Genomic DNA, 21,591 nt, shown 5'->3' with positions numbered 1-21,591 from the left:
TACAAGATAATTTACAGGGGAAAAAATGACTGAAGAAAATGAAGGGAAGGAGGCAGTGGGAAGGGTCCAGGTTGAGCATCTGTGAAAGCTGAGGACGTACAGCTAGGCGAGGCCTTTGTCCTTCCTGCAGCTTTGAGCTAGTCTGGAATGGCCCAGCAGGAAGTGACAGTGTGGACACTGCCCAAGGGGCAGCCTGTGGTGGTCAAACAGCTGGAATCTGTACTGTGGTTCCCAGCCCACTGACTGGACACTGCTTATAGAGTGAGCCCCTTCTTTCGGCCAGCTGCTGTCTACGGTATGTCTTTGGGAAAAGACACCCATGCACCACCCCAGTGGTTGCACATGGCACATGCTGTACTGGCAAGGTTAGATCTGAACTCCGCTAGCAAATGTGATTGTCATTCTGAGCAAACTTCCTGGTAGTCATGTAGACTTTTTATTACTGTTTTGGAGGACATGGTATGACTTTTGTCCTGAGGTTCTCGGAAAAGGTGAGGAAATTCACTTAAGGGGGAGAGGCTGCTCAGTGTGGTTCTCAGAGGTTCTCCAAGCCAGCATGACTGTCTTTCTGTCTCTGAGGTTTATCAGCAATACTCAAACAAGAAAAGATTCATGCACTTTATGTATTCTACATGCCTGCACTGTTTTAGTTGTGTGTTGAGTGGAGTAATTTGCGGAACATTTTGAAACATATAAGCTAAAACATACCTTCCGGGATGATTTTCTACAAAAGTAAGTGAACAGATTCACCTGATCAAGAGTGGAGCCGTCGGTGAGCAGCGTGCTCAGTTGCCTGTAGTAGGCTCCGGCGTACAGCACTGAGAACTGTTCGGCATATGCTTTCATCAGTGGAAAACCAAAATCCAACAACAACAAAGAGCCGAAGCACTACATTCACTTAAAGGAGTTTCATTCCTGACTTTAGCCGAGGGCAGGTGGCCATAAAGGTTTAGGGTGTATGCCAAGAGAGGCTAATGATTCATCTGGCTCTAAACCTGGCCTGCTTTTCTTTCTTTCCTCAGTAGAGAAGGTGGTAGGAAGGGCATACATTATTCTACACAGTAAACCCAATGTGTATCAATTTGTACTGTAGCTTGTATTACAAGAACAGATTAGACCTCTAAACACATGGAAACTTACTATGTACATATGTCTTTTCTTTCTTTCTTTCTTTCTTTCTTTCTTTCTTTCTTTCTTTCTTTCTTTCTTTCTTTCTTTCTTTCTTTCTTTGTTTTCATGTTCTTTCTCTTTTCTGAGACTAGGTCACATGTAATCCCTGTCATCTTCAAACTTGTTACTTCAGGTGACCATGCATGAATGCTCCTCTTGCCTATATCTCCCCAGTGCTTAGATTATAGTCATGCACTACTCTGTCTACTTTATGTGGTATCTGGTTTTGAAGCTAGAACTTTGTGGATGATAGGCAAGCACTCTATCAAGCAAACTACACCCTAGATCCTGTGCTTTGATCCATGTGACTATTTAAGGAGTTCTATCTTCTTGAAACTGCAAAGACTTGATCATTTTAATATGCATTCGGTAGACAGGAAAAAAACCATTATTGGAACCCATAGTATATTTAGTAATTAGCTTTTACTAGTTGTATGATTGTAATTTTGCTATATCCATATAATTATGTGACATGTAGCATGTAATATATTTTAGTTAAGTGTATGTATGTGTTGGAAGGTTTTTCAAAGATACTGTAAGAGTGTTTTCATTGGTATGTTTTCCTGCCAAAGGGGTTGTGCTCACTCATCATAAAAATGGGAGTGGTTGTCTCCCCCAGAACAGATTATATTTTCCCACCGTGGTAAGTCCTTACAGTGTCTTGATGAAGCTCATATTCTCTTCTGGTTGGGGATGCACAGTCATCTATAAATCATGGTCCTTTGTCTCTCTTCTTATTTATTTTTAAGGAGACATGGGTCTCACTTTGTCCTTGAGCTCCTGTCCTCACATGATCAGTCATCTTGTCTCAGCTGCCTGCGTTACTGAGGCTACGGGCACTTTTACATTGCATTCGGGCTTGTTTTTATATGCATTGAGTGATCACTTCAATCTTTGTTAGTTTTCCTGTTGCAGTATGATTTCAGCTTCCTGTGGCCCTCTCAGCATTTTCTACATATGTCTGCCCTTTCCTTGGTCCTAAGTGAGGCCCCTTCCTAGGTACTGAGTAGACATCTTCCATCCCATCCTGCCTGTTCTAATTTCACACACATCTAGCACTGTGAGAAGCACTTTGGCAAAAATCAAGTAGAGGAAAGGGGCTCACTGCGGTGTAGCCTTGCAGGTTACACAGGGACATTAAAGCAGGAACATTGAACAGCTAGCTATAGGCACTTCCATAGTCTGGGACAGAGAAAGTGTGCTCATGCTTGCATGTGTTTAGCTTGATTTATCCACTCTCACCCAGGTCAGGATACAAAGCCTAGGGAATGGACAGCTCACAGTAGACAGGGTCTTCCCAGATCAATCACTGTAAGACAAAGCCCTACAGACATCCGCATATACCAGCCTAATGTAGAAGATCCTTGTGGTGGTATGAAAGAAAATGCCACCACCCACCCCATAGACTCACAGGAAGTGGCACTCAGGAGGTGTGGCCTTGTTGGAGTAGGTGTGGTATTGTTGGAGGCAGTGTTAGTTCACTTCCTGCTGTCTGCCTATCCAGATGTTGAACTCTAAGCTGCTTCTGTGGCACCAGCTCTGTCTGCATGCTGCCATGCTTCCCACCATGACAATAAAGAACTAAACCTTTGACGCTGAAAGCCAGCTTCAATGAAATGTTTTCCTTTATAAGAGTTGCATGGTCACAGTGTCTCTTCATAGCAATAGAAACCCTAGCTAAGGCAGCCCCCTCCCCCAGGCTGCTCAGGTGATTGTAGGTCAAGTTGAGAGTTAAAACTAAGAAGCAAAACTGCCACTCCATCTACTTCCCTGACCCACAGGATTGCTTCCCTGGATTTTGTCTCCAGCAGTCAACGTTCCTGAAGTTGAACTGAATAGTTAGTGCTCTTAAAAGTATATTTTAAACTTCCTTTCCAAAAGGAAGTCTTTTAGTGACATCTGACATCCAGGGAGTGGTTTCTATTGACAGCTCTCATGGTTCTGATACATTTTGGGTCTAATAACAGCAAGCAGCTGAGGACATCTAATCTATATCGTTCCATTTGCTTGTGATTTTTTTTAAAACCCCATCTGCTTTTAAGTCTTGTTCTTTTTTCATCTTTGTGGAGATGGCACAGCACACTAACTTGGTCCTGTGTGAAATGATAGTGGGCGTCAGACTCTTCCATACAGTTTCTGGATCAAAGTGCTGGAAGCCTGAATAGCATTCAGCTTGTTGTCTATAGATCGTGTCTTGTTCACATCATTAGTATAGGACAGAAATGGGTCTATATAAGCTCTATAACTCTGGCTGGGTTTGAAATTTCAAAGGTGTCAGCAAAAATATTGATTATGAATGGGTTTTAGGTTCATCGTGATATATGATATTAAGCACCCGCTGGTTCCACAGCCCCCCATTTCAAAATTGAGTATAAAAGCTGTCTGCAGCGTAGATTTATTCCTTCCTATCCTGTTTTCCTGCACAAAATCCTTAAACACATCCAGTAATGTGTAGATGGAATATATTAACTTGAGGTTGTAAACTATATTTTAAGGTTACAGTTATAACTTTTTAAGTGTGATGAAATGTCTTCCTTTTTACTTTCCTCAATAAAACCTATCATTTATTGCAGTAAAGCCTTTATGACTGAGGAAATGACAGTCCCATCGCTGAAGCTATACCAAATCACAGGCAGAGCCATTCAGTCAGTGCCCACCAGTCCTGTGCAAGTTTCTTCCTTAGCTGAGTTTCATTCTTCACTCAGAAATGGCATCTTAAGTCACTGAGCTGGGTAGAGTGTATATTTTCGTGCAGATTTTTGGGTTAATGCTTACATATTCTTGGCCATTGTCAAACATAGCAGCTTTGCCTATTAGAACATGAATCAGTATAGACAATTAAGAGAATCCGGGAGTGATCTTCGTACTGTCAGTCTGATATAATATTCTCCTTTTTAGTCTTAAGGATGCTGAAAGCCACTTAAAAAGTGAAGTGACTGACACCGTCACATTGTAGAGTCTCTGTTAGTACCAGGGCCCCAAACATGACTGTTCTACTTCTTAAGGCGACAACATCGGTTGCTCTATGTGCAGTGTTTGATCAAAACCAAACAAACACAATAGGTAAATAGACAAATGTGCTCTGGAATCTCAGATCACCTCGGATTTCTTTTAACTTTTACTTCTGGGAATATACACATACTCAAAATTAACTCGATCGAAAGCAAACATTCCTAAGATTCATATGTTTACTACTGGGGGCTGGGTACACCCTGAAAGTAAGATATTTCAGAACTTATAACATGAATTATCATCAGTCAGAGAGAAGTGAATGGCAGCCTCTTCACCATGGCAACGTTGAAAGCCTTGTGGGTCTCCTGCTTCTGTTGTTTACTTGTTGCTACATAGAGATTCTTTTCTGCCCATGGTATTAATTGATGCGATCACATCCTTTCCCTAGGTAGCAGCTTCACTGGATGTGTAAAACCTGCCTTGGATTATATTTGTCCTCCGACCTTCTTTTAGTATCCTCGAGCATTTGTCTGTTGTCTATCATGTTGAAACCGTGCCGTCAGGGTCAGGATGCACTTGGTATTATGCCATATTTGGTGACTGTGAGCGCAGGCTCTGCCTGATCAGAGTAATGAGGGCTGGGACTCTTGCTCTGTACTGCCTGGCTGCTGGAGAAGCCTGCTGGCACAGACACTGGGAGCTGTATGCATGTCTCAGTTTCTCCTAGCCTGAACCAACTACTTTTCTTTCTTTTAAAGATCATTGTCATTTTCAGTTAAGAAAACACTAAGAAATGCTTTTGCACCTTGTTTTGTCTCATTCCTACACTTTTTGGCCTTGCCTTTGCTTCAGTGATACCATGAAACAGGAGAGAACGCTACCTAATGAGATTCTTTGGTTGCAAGGTATATGTTGGCTGCACAGACACTGAATTGAGGAAGGACATATACATCAGAATCAGGCAAACAAATCCTGTATCTTAATGGCTGCTCACTGAGTGTGCCATGCCTTTTAAGTTTTCCTGTTAGTGTTTATGAGGCGGTTCTTATTCTTCACATCTTCTGAGTCAGGGACGTCTTACTGAGAGCTGGCGAGACTTGCTGGAGAACAAGAGAACTTAAAAGTGGCAGAGCTGGGGCCTAAGCTTGACTCAGAGCTCACCAGCACATCACAGAAGCTGCTCTGCTATGTTATCACAGGGCAGGGATCCCACTGCTCTTTCCCTCCACCCTGCCCTCCCTGCGTTCTTTCTTTTACAAATCTGACTTACAGCAAAGACAGCTGGATGACAGCTGGCTTTTCTTTTTACTTGTTAGATTAATGAAGAAGTCATGTTGTACACAGAGACACACACCTACAATCTTGTCTTGCAGAGGTACCCTGTTTGTCTTTGTGTCTCCATGTAATGACTGTCGTACCTGCCCAAAGGGCTGCCCCTGAGTGGCAACATCATGTGTGATCCAGTTTTTTTGTCCCAAATGACAGTTGTGTGACTCTTGACCAACCTGGTTGGATATTGAGAAATGTGGGCAGAGCAGACATTGTTTGGGTTCAAAATCTGGCTGATGGAGCTGCACTCTCTTGCAGAGGACAGGAGTTCAGTTCCCAGAACCACTGTCAGGCGGCTTACAACTGCCTGTGATCTACAGCCCCATGGTAGCTGACTTCCTCTCCTAGTCCCTGAGGGCACCTTCACATATGTTGTGCATAACCACAAGTACACAAACATACATAAAAGTAAGAATAAGTCTTGGAGGTCTGCCTGCTGTTTGCTAATGTCATCTACCTGCTGACTTAGTTCTTGTCTCTGTTTCTTATTTTTCCTCCTCTTCATGTCCCCCCTTGAAGCAAGGTGTTCTCACCTTGTTGATGGCCAGGTGCTTAACACTGTAGAAAATTCTAGACTGTAGAAAGGAAGGAATAGAAAATAGATGCAGTCTTTTTGTTGTGGGGAGTCCTGTCAGGGGCAACCCCCTGTGGTTTTAGTTTGGTTTTTAGTGAGCACTCTCCTCAAATGTGAGATAAGCCGTGAAGATAGAGCAACCCTGTTGGTCAGGGCAGTGTGGGCTAAGGCAAAGGAGGCGATGCACACATGTGTGTGCATGTGCACACAAACACACGCACACGCACGCACACACACAAAGCTAGTGCATTTGCATATTGTTAAACTGCAGGGAAGACCTAGCAGTGTCCACACAGTGCCTACAATATATTTCTTTGTTAGGTTGGTATTTGGGGGGGGGGGTCACATATCATGTTTTCTATTCAGTCTCTAGTTTTAACATAAGTTCCTGAGCTGACTGAGTGAATCAGTCCATGGTGACCAGCTTTACCTTGTATTGAACCTATAGCTTTTGTCACTTCCTTGTCCTCCTTTTTAGTGTTTTTATCTAGATATGACAAGAATGATTTAGGATGGGGCAAGATATGGAAGCTATTTTGGGAAAGAAACTGCATTATTCTGAAGTGCCTAAAGAGTCCGGTTAATGATTTCTGAGGATTCCTTCTGTGTTTAAACAGCATGAGCTCAGTCGCTCTGATGTTGAGGGTATGTGCTAGACAAGTTATATATATATATATATTCTTGTCATTTTTAGGATTTTAAGCAACAACAAGATCTCCGAGCTGAAGAATGGTTCATTTTCTGGGTTAAGTCTCCTCGAAAGACTGTGAGTATTCTCCATGGTCATTTCTCCTGATTTAGATAATATGTTTTCATTGTAAACCTGCCAATGGAACTGCCAACAATTTTAATAAAAATTAGTTTTTGCTAACATTTTATTATGCAGAAGTTCGGGAAGTGATGCTTAAAGAGAAGCAATTTGGATTCAGAGGTCAGTACACCTCCTGGAAAGAGTCAAGTACTAATCCCAGTTCATATGGGCTTCACGTTTGGTCATGGTGTCTGTGCTCTGCCGTGAAGTGATCAAGCGATTCCGGCAGTAATGGGCCAGTCAGTCCTTAGTGATGTGTTGTACATGACAGAACAGTGATAATGAAGGAGTCTGTGCAGATCGCTTCCAGTAAAGCTGTTTACCAAATAAGCTCTGGACTCAGCTGACCACTCACTAGCTTAGCACAGTTGTTTTGAAACTGTATCCTAAAATGATAGTGTTCTGAATACTGCATTAAGGATCATGTTTAAAATTGTACTGGTAGGTGTACATTTACAGGAAAACTTGGAAGTATGTTAGGGAGCCATGTCATAGGTGAACATTTCTGTGACATTACAATATAACCTAGTTTTTGATTCTCTGCTCTTCTCATAATCCTGACTTTTTTGTCCCCAGTTTTCTCCTCACCATTCACCCAGGGGCCTCTGCAATCAAACCTCCTCCAGCACTTGATTGCTTCGGTTGCTGAAGTGTTGCTTAGACATACACCACCTAGACTTCTGCGTCTTTTTCTGCATGGCCCTTTTCTTCTCATTTTACTGCATGACTTTAAGTTATGTGCATATATTATTGATATCCAGATAGTTTTATAGTAGTACATTTTCATACTTTATGCATACATGTACAAAGCATGTGAACATGCAGAAAGACAAACATGTATATGCATAAACGCTTTCTTGGCACTTCAGGCCTTAGTATGCACATATTGTGTGTTTGTGTGTATTGACTTATTCCCGTCATGATCCTCACAGTCCACAAATCTAGATGTTACCTACATCCTCAACTCCAGGCCCGACTGTGCTGAGACTAATCCTTTGTACACACACTGTGGTTGCTTCAGGAATAGATATATGGATCAGTTTGGTTGAGTGGAGATGTGCTTGAGGCTTGAGGGAATGAATTTCCTCGCTGTTGGGAGAAAAGAAGGAGCCTGTCCTGCTGGGAGCAGTTCACCCGAGTGGGGTGAGGAGTGACTCTAAAGTTCACCAGAGTGGGGTGAGGGGTGATTCTAAGCAGGGGGAGATACTGCTGGACCCACCCACTAGGCATTAGAATGGAGAAGGCAACATCTTCCCATCAGGCATTCTTCATGCAGACCCGTGTTGTCAGGAGATATCTCAGCATGCTGGGCGTTTAGTATCTGCCGGGCTGGCAGCTGAGGGGATCCCCATGCTCAGAGGAAGGGTGCAGGCACTTGTGGCTTATCAGCGGTGTCTGTTGTGTGGAGACACTGTGCTAGGCTTCATGTGGTTGCTCATGTACACATAAACACTGTGGCTAGCTAGCGTGGCTGGTGCTCAGTGCTGCACTCGGAATTAGGCCTTTCTTCCACATAGTTTTTAACTTGCTTTGTCTTTGGCCATAGTTTCTGCCCTTTGTTCATAATAAATCTCTATACAGAGTTGAAATAAATTAAGTTGCCATCGTGGGTCTATTAAGATGCATGAAAGGTGTTTTTTAGCCTTTTTAATACCTGAATTCCAAAATACCACCAGGCTTTTATGAGTGAAAAAACAATATGCTTATACAGAAGACGGAGTTTAGGGTTTCCTGCTGACTAGTGTGGTTCAGTCCCAATTCTTAAATCAATCTCATGTGTTATGCTGGGGCCACTTGATGAACTAACTCAGCGCTTTGTGTCAGCTTAGGACAGAGTGTCTTTAGCTCCTAACAGATGAAGGGCTTTGGAGAAAGAGTTCTTCGTTGCTAAGGGGATATGGGAGCACAGTGTCTGCTCTTCTGTTCCTTTTCTTTTCATGGATCTCGGCACCTGGGATACCACCTCATGAATAAGGATTGTGCAGTCCCATTGCGGAGGACAGTGGCTCTGAGAGGTGTATGGAGCCAGCCACATTGCTCTGCTTCTCTATGTCTTTAATGTGAGATGCTAGTTTTATTATTACGAATTACATTTGCTACTGCATTTGTTGTTATTTCAGACATGGATTCATTACGTTGCCCTGGCCTTGAACTTCCAAAGAGCATCCCTGCGTCCTGAGTGCTGGGATGGCAGGCAGGGCTGCCACAACCCAGCCAAGGCAAGTTTGCTTGCCAGCTAAGGGCTGTTTGCACTTAGAAGAATCTCATCCCATAGGTCATGGACTCTTCCCTAACAAAGTCCGTGCTTTTACTGAGCATCTTGGTAATTTTTTTCTGTTGTCACAATAAGACACTATGTCCAAAGCAATTTTTAGAAGAGTTTATTTAGGTTTAGGGTTGCATATGGATAAGAGTCTGTTGTGGCTGAGAAGATTGACAGCAAGAGGCTGGGTTAGTAACGGAAGCAGGAAACTGACAGCTCACATCTCAACCATAAGCGTGAAGCAACGAGGACAACCTGGAAGTAGATGGGACGTTTTGCTCTCAACACACTCTTTTGGTGCTATGCTTCCTAGCAGGGCCACACAGCACCTAGACTTCCTCCAAACACTGCCACCACCTGGGAACCAAATGTTTAAATGCCCGGGACTGTGGAGGATATTTCTAATTCTGGCCACCACAGGGACTTTTCTGTTGCTGCCTAGAAGGTCGTGGAGGGATTTATGTTGGCTTACTGTTCACCAAGGCAGAGAGGTCATGGGAGCCAGGATAGGCTGGGAGGCTGGAGCAGCTGTTATCACCACACACAATCATGACATAGTCCCATGGTGGTGACAGACAGGAAGTGTTTCACCTGAAGCTGGCTGGCTATAACTCTGAAAGGCCAGCCCTGCACCCCGAATCACAAATCTCAAATAGCCATACCTCCCACCTTAGAGCTTTCTCATCCTCCCAAAACAGTGCCACTATCTGGGGACCAGTGTTGCCACACCTAAGCCTTAGGGGTGACATTCTGCAGTGAGACTAGGCACTTAAAACAGGCCTTCAGTTTGTAAAAGCAGGTCTTGGGCTTCTTTTCAGGTAGAGTTTTATGACCTAATGCATTGTGATTTAGCAGTACATTCTAAAGTTAGACTGCTGTGTACTAGACACACTTTGCATTGTTGGGGAGAGAAATATTAAATAGGAGAGTCTGACTATAAATATTTTTTGGCAGTGTCTGATTAATATGGCTATTATTAAATATTATATAATATGTCAAGAATTCTTTATTATTAAAGAAAAAGTGTATCTTTAAATCATATTACACTGCTGAGTTATTCATGAGAGGTATTTTGTGGAATCACACACAGTTTATCACTGACCACAGATTTATGAACTTCTTTAGTGAAATCAGTTTCTCTTGGTGAAGCTGCTTGGAATCTGAGAAGGGAAACTTATGCTTTAAAAAATAGGGCTGACATTATATATTTCTATTTGCAGAGATTGTTTTTTTTTTAGTTTATTGAAAATAAATGAAAAATAGGGGTTGTTTACGTTCAAACACTTACCTCTTTGAGGTGGACAGTGGTGCTCACCTGGAGAGTGGAGAGATAGGATATAGAAAAGTTAAGGCTGCCGACGTATGTACCTTCTATTAAGATCTTACAAACTTAAGCTAGTTAGGACGAAGAGAACATCTTATTATGAAGGCTTGCATAGGACTGAAAAGCCCATGTTATCTTCCAAATCAACAATTTACTCCCATTCAGCAATTTAATGATTATCAGTTTAAGACCTCTCCTCATTAGTGTATGCTGTCACATCACATTTGAAGTGTCACTTGGAAGTCAGTGACAGACAGCAAGACACTGTCCTCTCTGAGAAGTGTTAGTAGCATTGTGTGAGATCCACGTTCTTAACACTGTCTGGCTTGGTGAGGAGGAGCTGGGTGGCTTTTGAGGCTTTCTGTAGCTGACTGATCCTTGTATAGGCAGGTAGAGGTTGTTAAGGTACTGTCTCAGCTTTGCTTTATTGTTTTATCCATTCATCTGCCTATGCACAAACCCTCTGTAGACTGGGTATCGAGGATGCTCTTGCAGGACTCGATGTTGGGGACAGAACCCAGTGGCTCTAATGTGCCAGAGAGGCTTTCTGCCAGGGACTGCATGCCTTTCTAGACTCGCTGCAGAATATGGCCACAGTAGATGAAAGTGGGAAGGCTTGAGTGTGGGGGAGACAGACAGGATCAGGGTCTCAGGGAACTTTGCCAGTTGCTCTAAAGACTTTGCCTTCTTTTTTCCTCCTCAACCGATGGGAACTTGTGGAGGTTTTAACAGAAAGACGTGATCAAAATTCTGCTCAGGAAGATGAGTAGCAGTGGAGAATAGCTGAGGAGATAGGATACATGTGCAAACTGTGTTAAAATCCTCGCTCAGATGATGCCATGGGGGTTGAACAGGACTCGGGTGACTTGAGACATTATTATCATATACAATAATTTATTTTTCAACTTCATTTTCAAACATCCAGAGAGGTTGAAAGAATATTACCTCCAGCACCTTGATTTAATGATGACCAACTTCATGGCGTGTTTGGTTATCAATTTTTCAATTGCTCTAGGTATAAATTTATTTAGTTCCTTTAATGAATTCCTACTGCATGAAAAATGTGCTTAAATCCTGACATCAAGAACCTGACTGCATTTTCTTCATTTTTGTGCATGAGGGTTTGTATGGAGGAAAGATTGATTTTGGCCCCATTTCAATCCAGGTGAAAGTTGGGTGGGTGTGCAAAAGTGGCTCACACCGTGGCAGATAGGAAGCAGAGAAAGGAAGGGCTGGTGGCTCGCTGTTGATCTTCAAAGTCACTCCCTTAGCCAGTCCCTTCTACCAGGGAGGCTTCAGCTCCTAGAGCTTCTACACCCTCTAAACAGTAGCACCACCCACTAGAGAGCAAGTGTTTCATACATGAGCCCATGGGTACATTTCATTTTCAAACCATGACATTCAAGGGAGTGTCCCAGAACTCAGTGGAGGCCATGACACAGACAGGATGCATAGCAGTGAGATTGGAATGGTCCTCGTCCGTTTCAAGTCCATCTTGTCCGCTTCATGGACAGAGTGGGGAGTGAGGTATGAGGAAAGCTGGCTTATAGTAAGCGAGTGACTTCTGCCACAGGTGAGCAGAGACCAGCTTTCCCAGGATGTGTGTGTGTGAATTTCCCCAGGCCACCTTTCCGGAAAATGGTCTCTGGGTTGTATTTTTGCTGCTTTGGTAATTACGCCTTTAAAGGAAAACGGAAAAAAGGTAGAAAAGCGTGTGTGAGTCCCAGTGCACACAGTTAGTTGTCTTAACTGGGAGGGCAGTAACGTGCAGTGTGCCTGTCAGATGAGATGGAAGAACACCCAGGATCTTTGCTCAGCTTCCTAAGATTTGTTGTTTGGAGTCTTTTCTTGAACATAAGCAGACTGGGAACCTCTGCTGATGAAACCTGAGCTGCCGTGGGTTTGAGAAGGCTACCCGGAGACTGTGTCTAAGTCTTAGAGACTTCATGAGCATGGGCTTGACTGTCGTTGGTAGAATCATAGTTTTTAGATACTCATGAGGCAGGCCACCTTTGTGTTGTAAGAACAGGTATTGTTAAAGTCTAGGATCTACTTCTAGGATGACCTCTCAAATCTCAGATGAAATAAACAGAAGGGACTCTGGAATTCAGAGTTACCTAGCGTTCTAGCTTGGTGAGCATTCCTTCCCCCATTTATGTTTGGCTGCTATTGTATGTGCCACCAACCCATGTGTGAAGGGAAGTGTCACAGGAGACTTGAGTGGCTGTGTAGGTCAGGGTTGCCACCATTAGAGACAGACTTGAGGAGAAGAGAAGCTTAAGGACTTTGTGTCTGTTTGTGAGCATCCATCTCGCAGACAGAGGACCAAAGACTGAAGTTGGTCCTGGCACATTGGCTTACTTAGGGCATCTGGGAGAGACACCTACTGGAAGGAGTGTGCTACTGTATGATTGGTACAAGAGCTGGCCTTTGCAGAGGTCTAAGCTAATACTTAATTGTCTTCAGAGGCCTAACCCTCTCGTAGGTTGCTGGGTCTGGAGACATGACTGTGACATGGAAATGTCACAAGCTTCCTGTTTTTCTGATTTTGGGCTATTATATTGTGATGCATAACATGTTTATTTATAACCTCACCTTATGGAGAACATCACTATAGAATCCCAGGGAGGGAAAAAATATAAAAAACAAATCACTTGACTTTTAGAGTACATATTTTAAAGATATTTTTTGAGTAATTCAATTTAATGATGTTTGTGATAGGCACAACCACTGATATATATTATATATGTGAGATATATGCACACATACAAAAGTATAGCATGCTAAGGAGGAAATTATAGACATAATGGGTGTGTGGTCCTGGAAAGCTGCCTCAGTGGTTACAGTGCTGGCTTTGCCCGAGTGAGGACCAGAGTTCGTGTTTACTAGAATATAATCTATATAAATGCCTGGTAGGCATGGCGACCTGTCTGTAAATCCAGTGTAGGGAGGATGAGACAGGAGCTCTCCAGAGCACTCTGACTTGCAAGACCATCATCAAGCCCTGTGTTTTTGAGCATGATTCCTGACACCAATCTGGGGCTCACACATGCATGCACATACACATTTGCACATGCAGCCACATGCACATGCACTCTCCCTGTATGCATACATGCTTACAAACAACGCATACCACATATACCACACATACATAAAAATGGCAAAAGAAATTAAAACAAAAAAATTATACATTTGTTTTAAACTGGCTGAATATTCAAGATGATTAGGACACTAACTTTTTATGACATCTGTTTTTGTTGCTGAAACAAAAAATCTTTGAGGTCAGATTTCTTTCTTTCTTTTTTTTGGGGGGGGGTTATTTTAAATCTTATCCCTTTTTCTGATTTCTCCTCCGAAAACCTCCTTCTCCCTCCCCCTGCTCACCAACCCACCCACTCCCACTTCCTGGCCCTGGCATTCCCTTAACACTGGGGCATAGAGCCTTTACAGGGCCAAGGGCCTCTCCTCCCATTGACGGCCGACAAGGCCATATTGTGCTACATATGCAGCTGGAGCCATGAGCCCCACCATGTGTACTCTTTGGTGGTTTAGTCCCAGGGAGCTCTGGGGGCTCTGGTTGGTTGATATTTCTGTTCTTCCCATGGGACTGCAAACCCCTTCAGCTCCTTGGGTCCTTTATCTAGCTCCTCCATTGGGGACCCTGTGCTCAGTCCAATGGTTGGCTGGAGAGCATCCACATCTGTGTTTGTCAGGCACTAGTAGAGCCTCTCAGGAGACCAGGATATCAGGCTCTTGTCAGCAAGCACTTGTTGGCATCTACAATAGTGTCTGGGTTTGGTGACTGTATATGGGATGAATCCCCAGGTGGGGCAGTCTCTGGATGGTCATTCCTTCAGTCTCTGTTTCACACTTTGTCTCTGTAACTCCTTCTATGGGTATTTTGTTCCCCCTTCTAAGAAGGGTTGAAATATCCACACTTTGGTCTTCCTTCTTCTTGACCTTCATGTGGTCTGTGAATTATATCTTGGGTATTCCAAGCTTCTGGGCTAATATCACCTTATCAGTGAGATGGCTCAGCTGTTAAAGGCTAGGCTCACAACCAAAAATATAAGAGGTCAGATTTCTTAAGTTTGAATTTACAATTTGTTACTCTGTGCTGGGGAGATCTTGTAGTAACCTTTGCTTTGGTTTTTCTCCCATAATGGTGGTTCTGTCTACAGCAGGTAAGTGTAGTATGCTGAAATATTTGATGTCATGGTGACTGTCTGACTAAATCTTACTTTTCTTTTCACAGGGACCTCCGGAACAACCTTATTAGTAGGATAGCCCCAGGTGCCTTTTGGGGACTGTCTTCACTGAAGAGATTGTGAGTTTTGAATTGCTTGCTTGTGAGTCTGAACCTTTCCTTCTACAGTTAGTAGTGAACTCCAGCTTGACAAAGAGGCTCATCTGGGCAGGTTTCTGCCAGGGCAGAGAGGAGTTAAGTGCTCTGTCGGTGTGCTTTGGATGTCTCTCTTGTACTAACAGACTCATTACCATGTCAGCTCTGTCGCCATAACTCCTGTAGAGACAATCCTCAAGCTATGACTCCAGTCAAACTCTTCTTCTTTTGAGTTACAAAAATTCAGGCTCTCTATTAATGATGTAATGGCTTGCCATTTCCTTGTGTACTTTTATTTCAAAGCCTAAAGAGTTGGTTTTATTACTCTGAAAGCGAACCTCTTGCCACAGTTTCTCACATTTGGGAAGTTGAGGAACTAAAGCCGCATAGACCACGCCCCAGCCACACAGTGTTCTTTGTGCACACATTTGCTGAGCTCTGACTGCTTAACCACACCCACTTCTGTGGAAGAACTCAGGCTCTGGATGCATCCAAAAAGCTGTACAGGGGAGAATTGACCTCCCAAGTTCCTGGCTGAACTTGTATGGAAAAAAAAAAAAAAAAACACAACAGACTAAAGAGTGAAAATTTGATTTGTTAACACACATGTGCTGTACAGTGTGGGTGGAGTCAATAATGAACAGATGTCAGACAAGGACTTAGGACTCTGGGTTACTGAGCCTCTCTAAGAGGGGATAAAAATACTTTTAGAGAGAAGTAGCAGGAAAAGGATAAAGGAAAAGGACTCTGGGACTGTGCAGAGTAAGGTAAATGAAGAATGAATGCTAAAGTGCTACCCTGCCTGAAATTCAAGAGCTGGGCCACATTCTCAGCACCCCTCCCAGTCACTGATGCTCACATTCCATGATGTTTTTCCCTCCGACATCTTCCGTCAATCATTACACGTTATCTCTTCCCTGTGTGGGTCACTGCTGTCTACACAGCCGCTTGGGTAACAGAAAGGTTAGTATTTATAACACCTCCATGCTGAGATCCAGGGCAGAGGAGCTTAACTGTCAGTTAAAGACAGTTTCCTGACAGTGGTTTGAAGGTGCCGCAGAAATCCTTAGGCTCTTGCTTAGTTCCTTATCCTAAATAATGTCTCAAGTACTGCTGTCTAAAAGTTTAATAATCCTGTTCAGTAGCATTTAACTTAATTACTGGTAATTGTGCTAGGCTTTGCCGTAGCTTGTTTGCATTGCATTGCACAGTGAGGGCTCTTCTGGTGTTCCTGCCTTGTAAGGTAATTGCCATTTACAGTGTTCTTCCTGCCAGAAGATACGTTCTTAATTCCAAGCAGCTGACTCGTAACTGAGCTTATGGTGTACAGCTTGCAAGCTGAGGGAGTCCTACGTGGAGGCTCAGTGGGATGTACAGATAGCCATTTAGTCAGTGGTTGCTAGCTTTTATAGACCCAGACGCGCTTTCTTGCAGGCTTTAAGTCCTTCATTTCAGTGGCCGCACAAAGTGTTTTGTCAGTGTCTGTGGTTTTGTCTGTACGCATAGATAATTAGAGTCAGGAAGATTAAGTAGCTTTTGAGAGATTAACTACCAGGAGTAGTTGAAACTCAAACCCATTCACTTTCTTCTTTGCTTTATCAACGAATTTAAGCTGATTCTCAATCCAAATGAAACTCACTATCAATACCTAAGTTCCATTTAAGTAGGCATAGCTATAATGAAATTGTTTCCCAAAGAGTCACTGGTAATTACACCACTGAAAGCTCAGAAGTGAGCCAGGATAATGAATAGGACCACGGCACTCTTGTTCAAGCAACAGCCCACAAGATGATACCTCATTTTGTTAAACAGTAAAACCCAGAAATAAAAGAAAAATCCACATTAAAAAATCCGACACAATTAAGTGCTTGGCTTTAATATCCTAAGGAGCTCGAGCAATGTGAGCATAAGAGCAAGCTTTGTGTGGCTTAAAGTTACGTTAGCCATAACAGCGAAATCCGAGCTAAAGCATCCTGTTCTGCCCAGATAACTTAGGGTGGCTTTTGAAATACATAAGGGAAAAACTCACTGAGGAGATACTCGGGTCAAAAGCTCTGTTCTTGGAATTTAGAGTCAAAACCATGCATTTTCTGCTGTGACCAAGTGCACAGTTTGGAATTTAGAGGCTTTTGTTTGGAAATAGGCACTTTAAGTACCCTCTTCCTTTTATAGTGTAGCTTAGAGTGTAACAAAGGATGTATGTCTCCATGACAGATAATGATGTGGACATTAAAGGAAATGAATAAATATTTTTGAGACTTTAGTTTATATACATTTCTGATTTCTCTATTAACATTCCAAGTGAAAATTGAATTATTCAAAATTTAGCAACTGATACAAAGAATGATTCATAGGAGTTTTTCCACACAGAGTTGTCAAGTTCACTGTTTAACAAAGATGCAAGGTGTGCCATTCCGGATAGATGTTTGAAATAGCCTTCCTACTCACAGTTTTCCTGAATCCCGGAAAGTTCACTGCATCCCTTGCTTCAGGTGTGAAGTAAAATATGAAAGGAAAGATGCAACAATGAGTCAGCTAGAATTTCACCCCAGGGCAGGTAGGAGGACTCCTCAGGCAGAAGCAGTTGTGTCCCGAGCCTTACTGAGTTTAGTCTGTGGAACACAGTGTAAGACAGTGGGAGGAGAGAAGTCTGAGAAGTTTGTCTGCCAACCTCCATGTGCATACTGTGGCACTTGCATACCCTGTGTGCATGCATGCTCTCTCTAATATTAATTAGTAATAACCAGTTAATAATTATGCATAAATAAAAGGGGGCACTTTATATATTAATGAGAGGAAAATATTTAGAAGGTAATGTTTGCTAGGAATTGTTAAACCTTAGGGTTGACTGGCAGGGTAATTGGGCTGTTATCTAGATGTTGAAGATCATTTGGCTTGAGAGTAAATGACAGATTTGTTAGGAAAAAGCTAATTTAGTGCCCCCCCTTCATTATAGTCAGAATGTCTGAGTAGCTAAAGGATGGAGTAACAGAAGTCATGTTGTTAACACGATTGGATGATTGGGCTAAGTTCTCCGGCCTCCCACCTTGGTTGACTTGCAGGGCATCTCAGGAGTTCTGGCACATAGTAAGATAGAGTGAGTCTTGGTTTACTACTCTAGTTTTATTTTGAAGAATTTTGTAGAGTCAGTGGTTGGAAAATAATTAAATAGCATCTTGTCTCTGTGTACCGAAAGGTCGATAAGCCAAGATCCCTTTTCTGGAGTGCCCTTCGTATCTCGCTTGAGGGAGGATGAAGAAAAGAAGGGTCTTATTGTTCTTGACTATTGAGTCTATGGAGCCTGTATTAATTAAGAGAACTAATTAAAGACACACCCTTCCCCCTTCCTTTAGGGACCTGACGAACAACCGAATAGGTTGTCTGAATGCAGATGTATTTCGAGGACTCACCAATCTGGTTCGGCTGTAAGTACTATTTCTACCCTATTAAAATGTAAGGTATTTGAACCACTAGGTACTCACGAGGCTCTGAGCATCAGTGGGTTTTAATATTCAAGTAGTAACTGTAGGCCTTGCAGAAGCCACAGGGACAGGAAGCTTACAACTGGGTCAGGAGATACAGTGTCCTCAGAACAGAAGATGGGTTCAGAATCCCTTATACTAAAGGAGTACTTCAGACTTGAGGTGATCTCATGTGCACAAGGAGATGCTCTGCAGATGAGCCCGAAACATAAACATGAACTCCATTTCTCTTTCATAATCACCCCTCAGTCAGAGCCTGCAGATAGTCTCACATAATATTTCAAACACTCTATTGCATGAAACACAAGTTTCATGGTACAAAATTTTCCATGCTGCTGTTATGGAGTTCAAATATTTTGGAGCATTTTGGATTTCAGATTTTCTTATTTAGGATTCTAATATACTATCTCAGCACATCAGTCCTGCTATCTCCCTGGAGGTCATTGTGTACTGATTTTTCAGAGTTGGTGCTTGTGTGGTAGCAGGGCTCCCATCCCAGTCTAAGAACTCATTGTTGCAGGTGTGACAGGAGCTGACCCCCTGCCTCAGCCCTATCATTCTCTCTCCTCCCTCCACAGTTGGCACTGTCGTATTGAAGGATTCAGCCCATACCTCGGAGGAGAGTTTGACCTATTCACCACCCCCAAGTCTCTGCCCCGTGCCTTCCTGTGTCCTGTTCTGCCCCCACCTCCCCTTCTTGAAACTCTAAATTCATCTATCCTTGGTGCACAGAATAGAGCCTGTGGTGTTTGAATGGTGCTGTCATTTTTTTCCAGAGACTTCCGTACTACTTTAATGTTAGAAACCCCCGAGTGTGTGCTGTATATCCTGAACACTCACCAGCATAATATATTAAGTACCTATTTTCTATATTTTTATAATGATAAAATTATACTTAGTGTTGAAGATTTCAGTGCTACAAGGTAATAAATATACTGTTCTTTTTATGTGTGAGCCATATCCTTAACTTGTCAAAATTTTAAGTAAGATACTATTCTATGGATGGAAATTCTTTCTTCTTCTCTGTATATGTATATGTAAATACATAATCTCTTCCTATATGTGTGCATGTATATGTATATATAGCAAAGGCTAAAGAACCATAAAGCGTGGGATACCTGTTTCCTATCCCCTACCTTTGAGAAGCACTCCCCCAAGGAAGTTACATTGTGCCTTTTTCACTCTAGCTCCTGGGCACGTAATGACGTGTGGAAGACGCTTTAGTCTCTCATTTCACACCATAGTACTAACACTGTTGAGTTTAAGCCTACACCTTGCTGTACTGTTTACACAGTCAAGCATTTGGATGGGAGAGGGGCAGGAGAGCTTGCAGAGTTGCCTTTTATACCCCGAGCCCTCCCCACCATAGGGCATATTACTTTGCTTACAGTTTCTCTCAGTCATGAAGGCCATTCTTTCTTCACCTATTTATGGTTCCTTTTCTGAATGATCCTGAGTGGCCATGTGATCAGGCCTTCTAGCGGGAAATCCATAAGCAATCTCTCGGGTCTTCCTGATGAAGGTAGAAGAATCTTATCTAGCATTAAAGTGCTTTAAACTTTTGCCTAGTGCACTGTGAGGTGGAGACTGCTACCCTCTAGCCGCATGGAGGCATCTTCACATTCCCTTTTTTAAGAATTCTAGCAGCTTTCATGAATTATTCTTTCATTACATTTGCTCTGATCATAAGACATTTGAGATGATATCAGATAAATACAAGTGATGTGGAGCTGAGTATTTTAAGAAGTGAACCTGTTTCTTCTTCCTCCTAGAAACCTTTCAGGGAATCTGTTTACTTCACTGTCTCAAGGAACTTTTGATTATCTTGGCTCGTTGCGGTCTTTGTAAGTAAGAATTCTTTTTTTGTATTTAATTTATATTCAGTTTTGAAAATTAAAAAACGAACAATTGCTATGTAGCTTAAGAGGTCTTATGAAAAATGTTTTGCAGATTTGCCAAAGTTAGGGTTTTGCAGGAGCCATCTTCTGTCCTGAAACCCACGAGGTAAACCTCAGGAGATATTTCAGTTGAGATGGCCATCTCTTCTGAATGTGTCCTTCCCAGCTGTGGTCAGAAAGAAGAAATCTGTGGAGTTGGTCCTCATGACTCCATTTTGAGATCCACAAGTTTTTGTTGTTGTCTAATTAATGCCCAGGGTATAGCCCATTACTCCTTGTAAAAACCCTTTTCTGGGACTGTTTTATAATTTAAGGGTTTAATTTTGTCCCTAGTTTCTGCTCCACTTTAACTTCCCAGCTTGTTTCTGCTATTCTGAGAAGTCCCTCAGAGGACGATCATCTTCACAGTATATTTCCAGATAATCCTTACTCTATTTTAACCTATAAATTGCACTGCTTGTTTATTAGAATCACAGATTGTCTATCACATTTTCATGATGTATAATCCATTGGGTGGAGCCATTTTCCAGGGAGCTCTTTCTTTGCCAGATGTCTTTGTTTAGTAGATGCTGCCTCCCCCCCATATCCTCCTCCCCTTACTCTCAAAGCTGGCCATTGCACATGCCAGGTAAGTGTTCTCCCACCAAGCTACACCCCAGGTTTTCCTTGACTTCAAATAAGATGTCAAAGGATTACCTTATCATTGAGCCTCAGTTGCAGGAATCTGGGAAATAATTTCATCCAAGAAAGGGGAGACCTTGGCAGTGCTTTTCCTCATGAGTTACAGATGCACCAAACCATTCTTATAGTAATATTTTAAACGTTAGCATCTCTTTGCTCAACTGTATGCTTCCCCTCACCCACTTTTTTGACTAAACTCTGAGATGACCCCATGTGCTAACCAACTGTGAGTTAGAAGCATGCCCCCCTCTGCACTTGGTTGACCTATCTTTAGGCTCCATGCCATAGGGATGAGTTCATACTGATTCTTTGATCCTACTCTTAGATATGCTGTGCTGGCAGGGGCAGTCTCCATAGTTACTTGCATTAGCTAGACCTACCGCACTGGGCGTCATAGGAATAGGAATAGTCATTGCTTAGCCAAAGGAGTGCTACCATTGATGGGCTGATAACCTAATCTGCCAGTCTTTTAGGAATATAAAGCCAACTGTTCTGTTAAACGCATAGTCTCTGTTTTTGTTCATAGTGACTTTAAAGTATTCTTACTTGTAGCGTACCCACTATATAGGAGAAGAGTATCATAGAATGGTCCCCACCTTTGAAAAGCTTACAATCCAGCCAGCTGTCCAGAATATGACCACAGAATAGGCCCTTACTCCTTCATGTTGCTATTTCATTGCCAAAATCAACAATAGAGGTAGCAGCATTTTGTCCAGGAACATGGAGTGATGCTGTAAAATTTGGGAAGGCTTCAAGATCCCATAT

At 42.6% G+C, this 21,591-nt stretch overlaps 1 protein-coding gene across 1 annotated transcript in view; it reads left to right on the top strand.

Annotated features, from left to right (window-relative positions):
- Adgra3 (adhesion G protein-coupled receptor A3) overlaps nt 1–21,591 on the top strand; it is a 97,112-nt gene that overhangs the window by 25,350 nt on the left and 50,171 nt on the right. The window contains exons 2-5 of the mRNA XM_021162897.2: nt 6,720–6,791; nt 14,679–14,750; nt 18,119–18,190; nt 20,020–20,091. Of these exons, the coding sequence (XP_021018556.1) occupies nt 6,720–6,791; nt 14,679–14,750; nt 18,119–18,190; nt 20,020–20,091 (288 nt within the window). The remainder of the gene's footprint in view (nt 1–6,719; nt 6,792–14,678; nt 14,751–18,118; nt 18,191–20,019; nt 20,092–21,591) is intronic.

Source organism: Mus caroli, unplaced genomic scaffold (genome assembly GCF_978045245.1).
Source record: "Mus caroli unplaced genomic scaffold, Mus_caroli_1 scaffold_4, whole genome shotgun sequence".
NCBI classification, from domain to species: Eukaryota; Metazoa; Chordata; class Mammalia; order Rodentia; family Muridae; genus Mus; species Mus caroli.
This window is presented reverse-complemented; position numbering and strand designations above follow the sequence as displayed.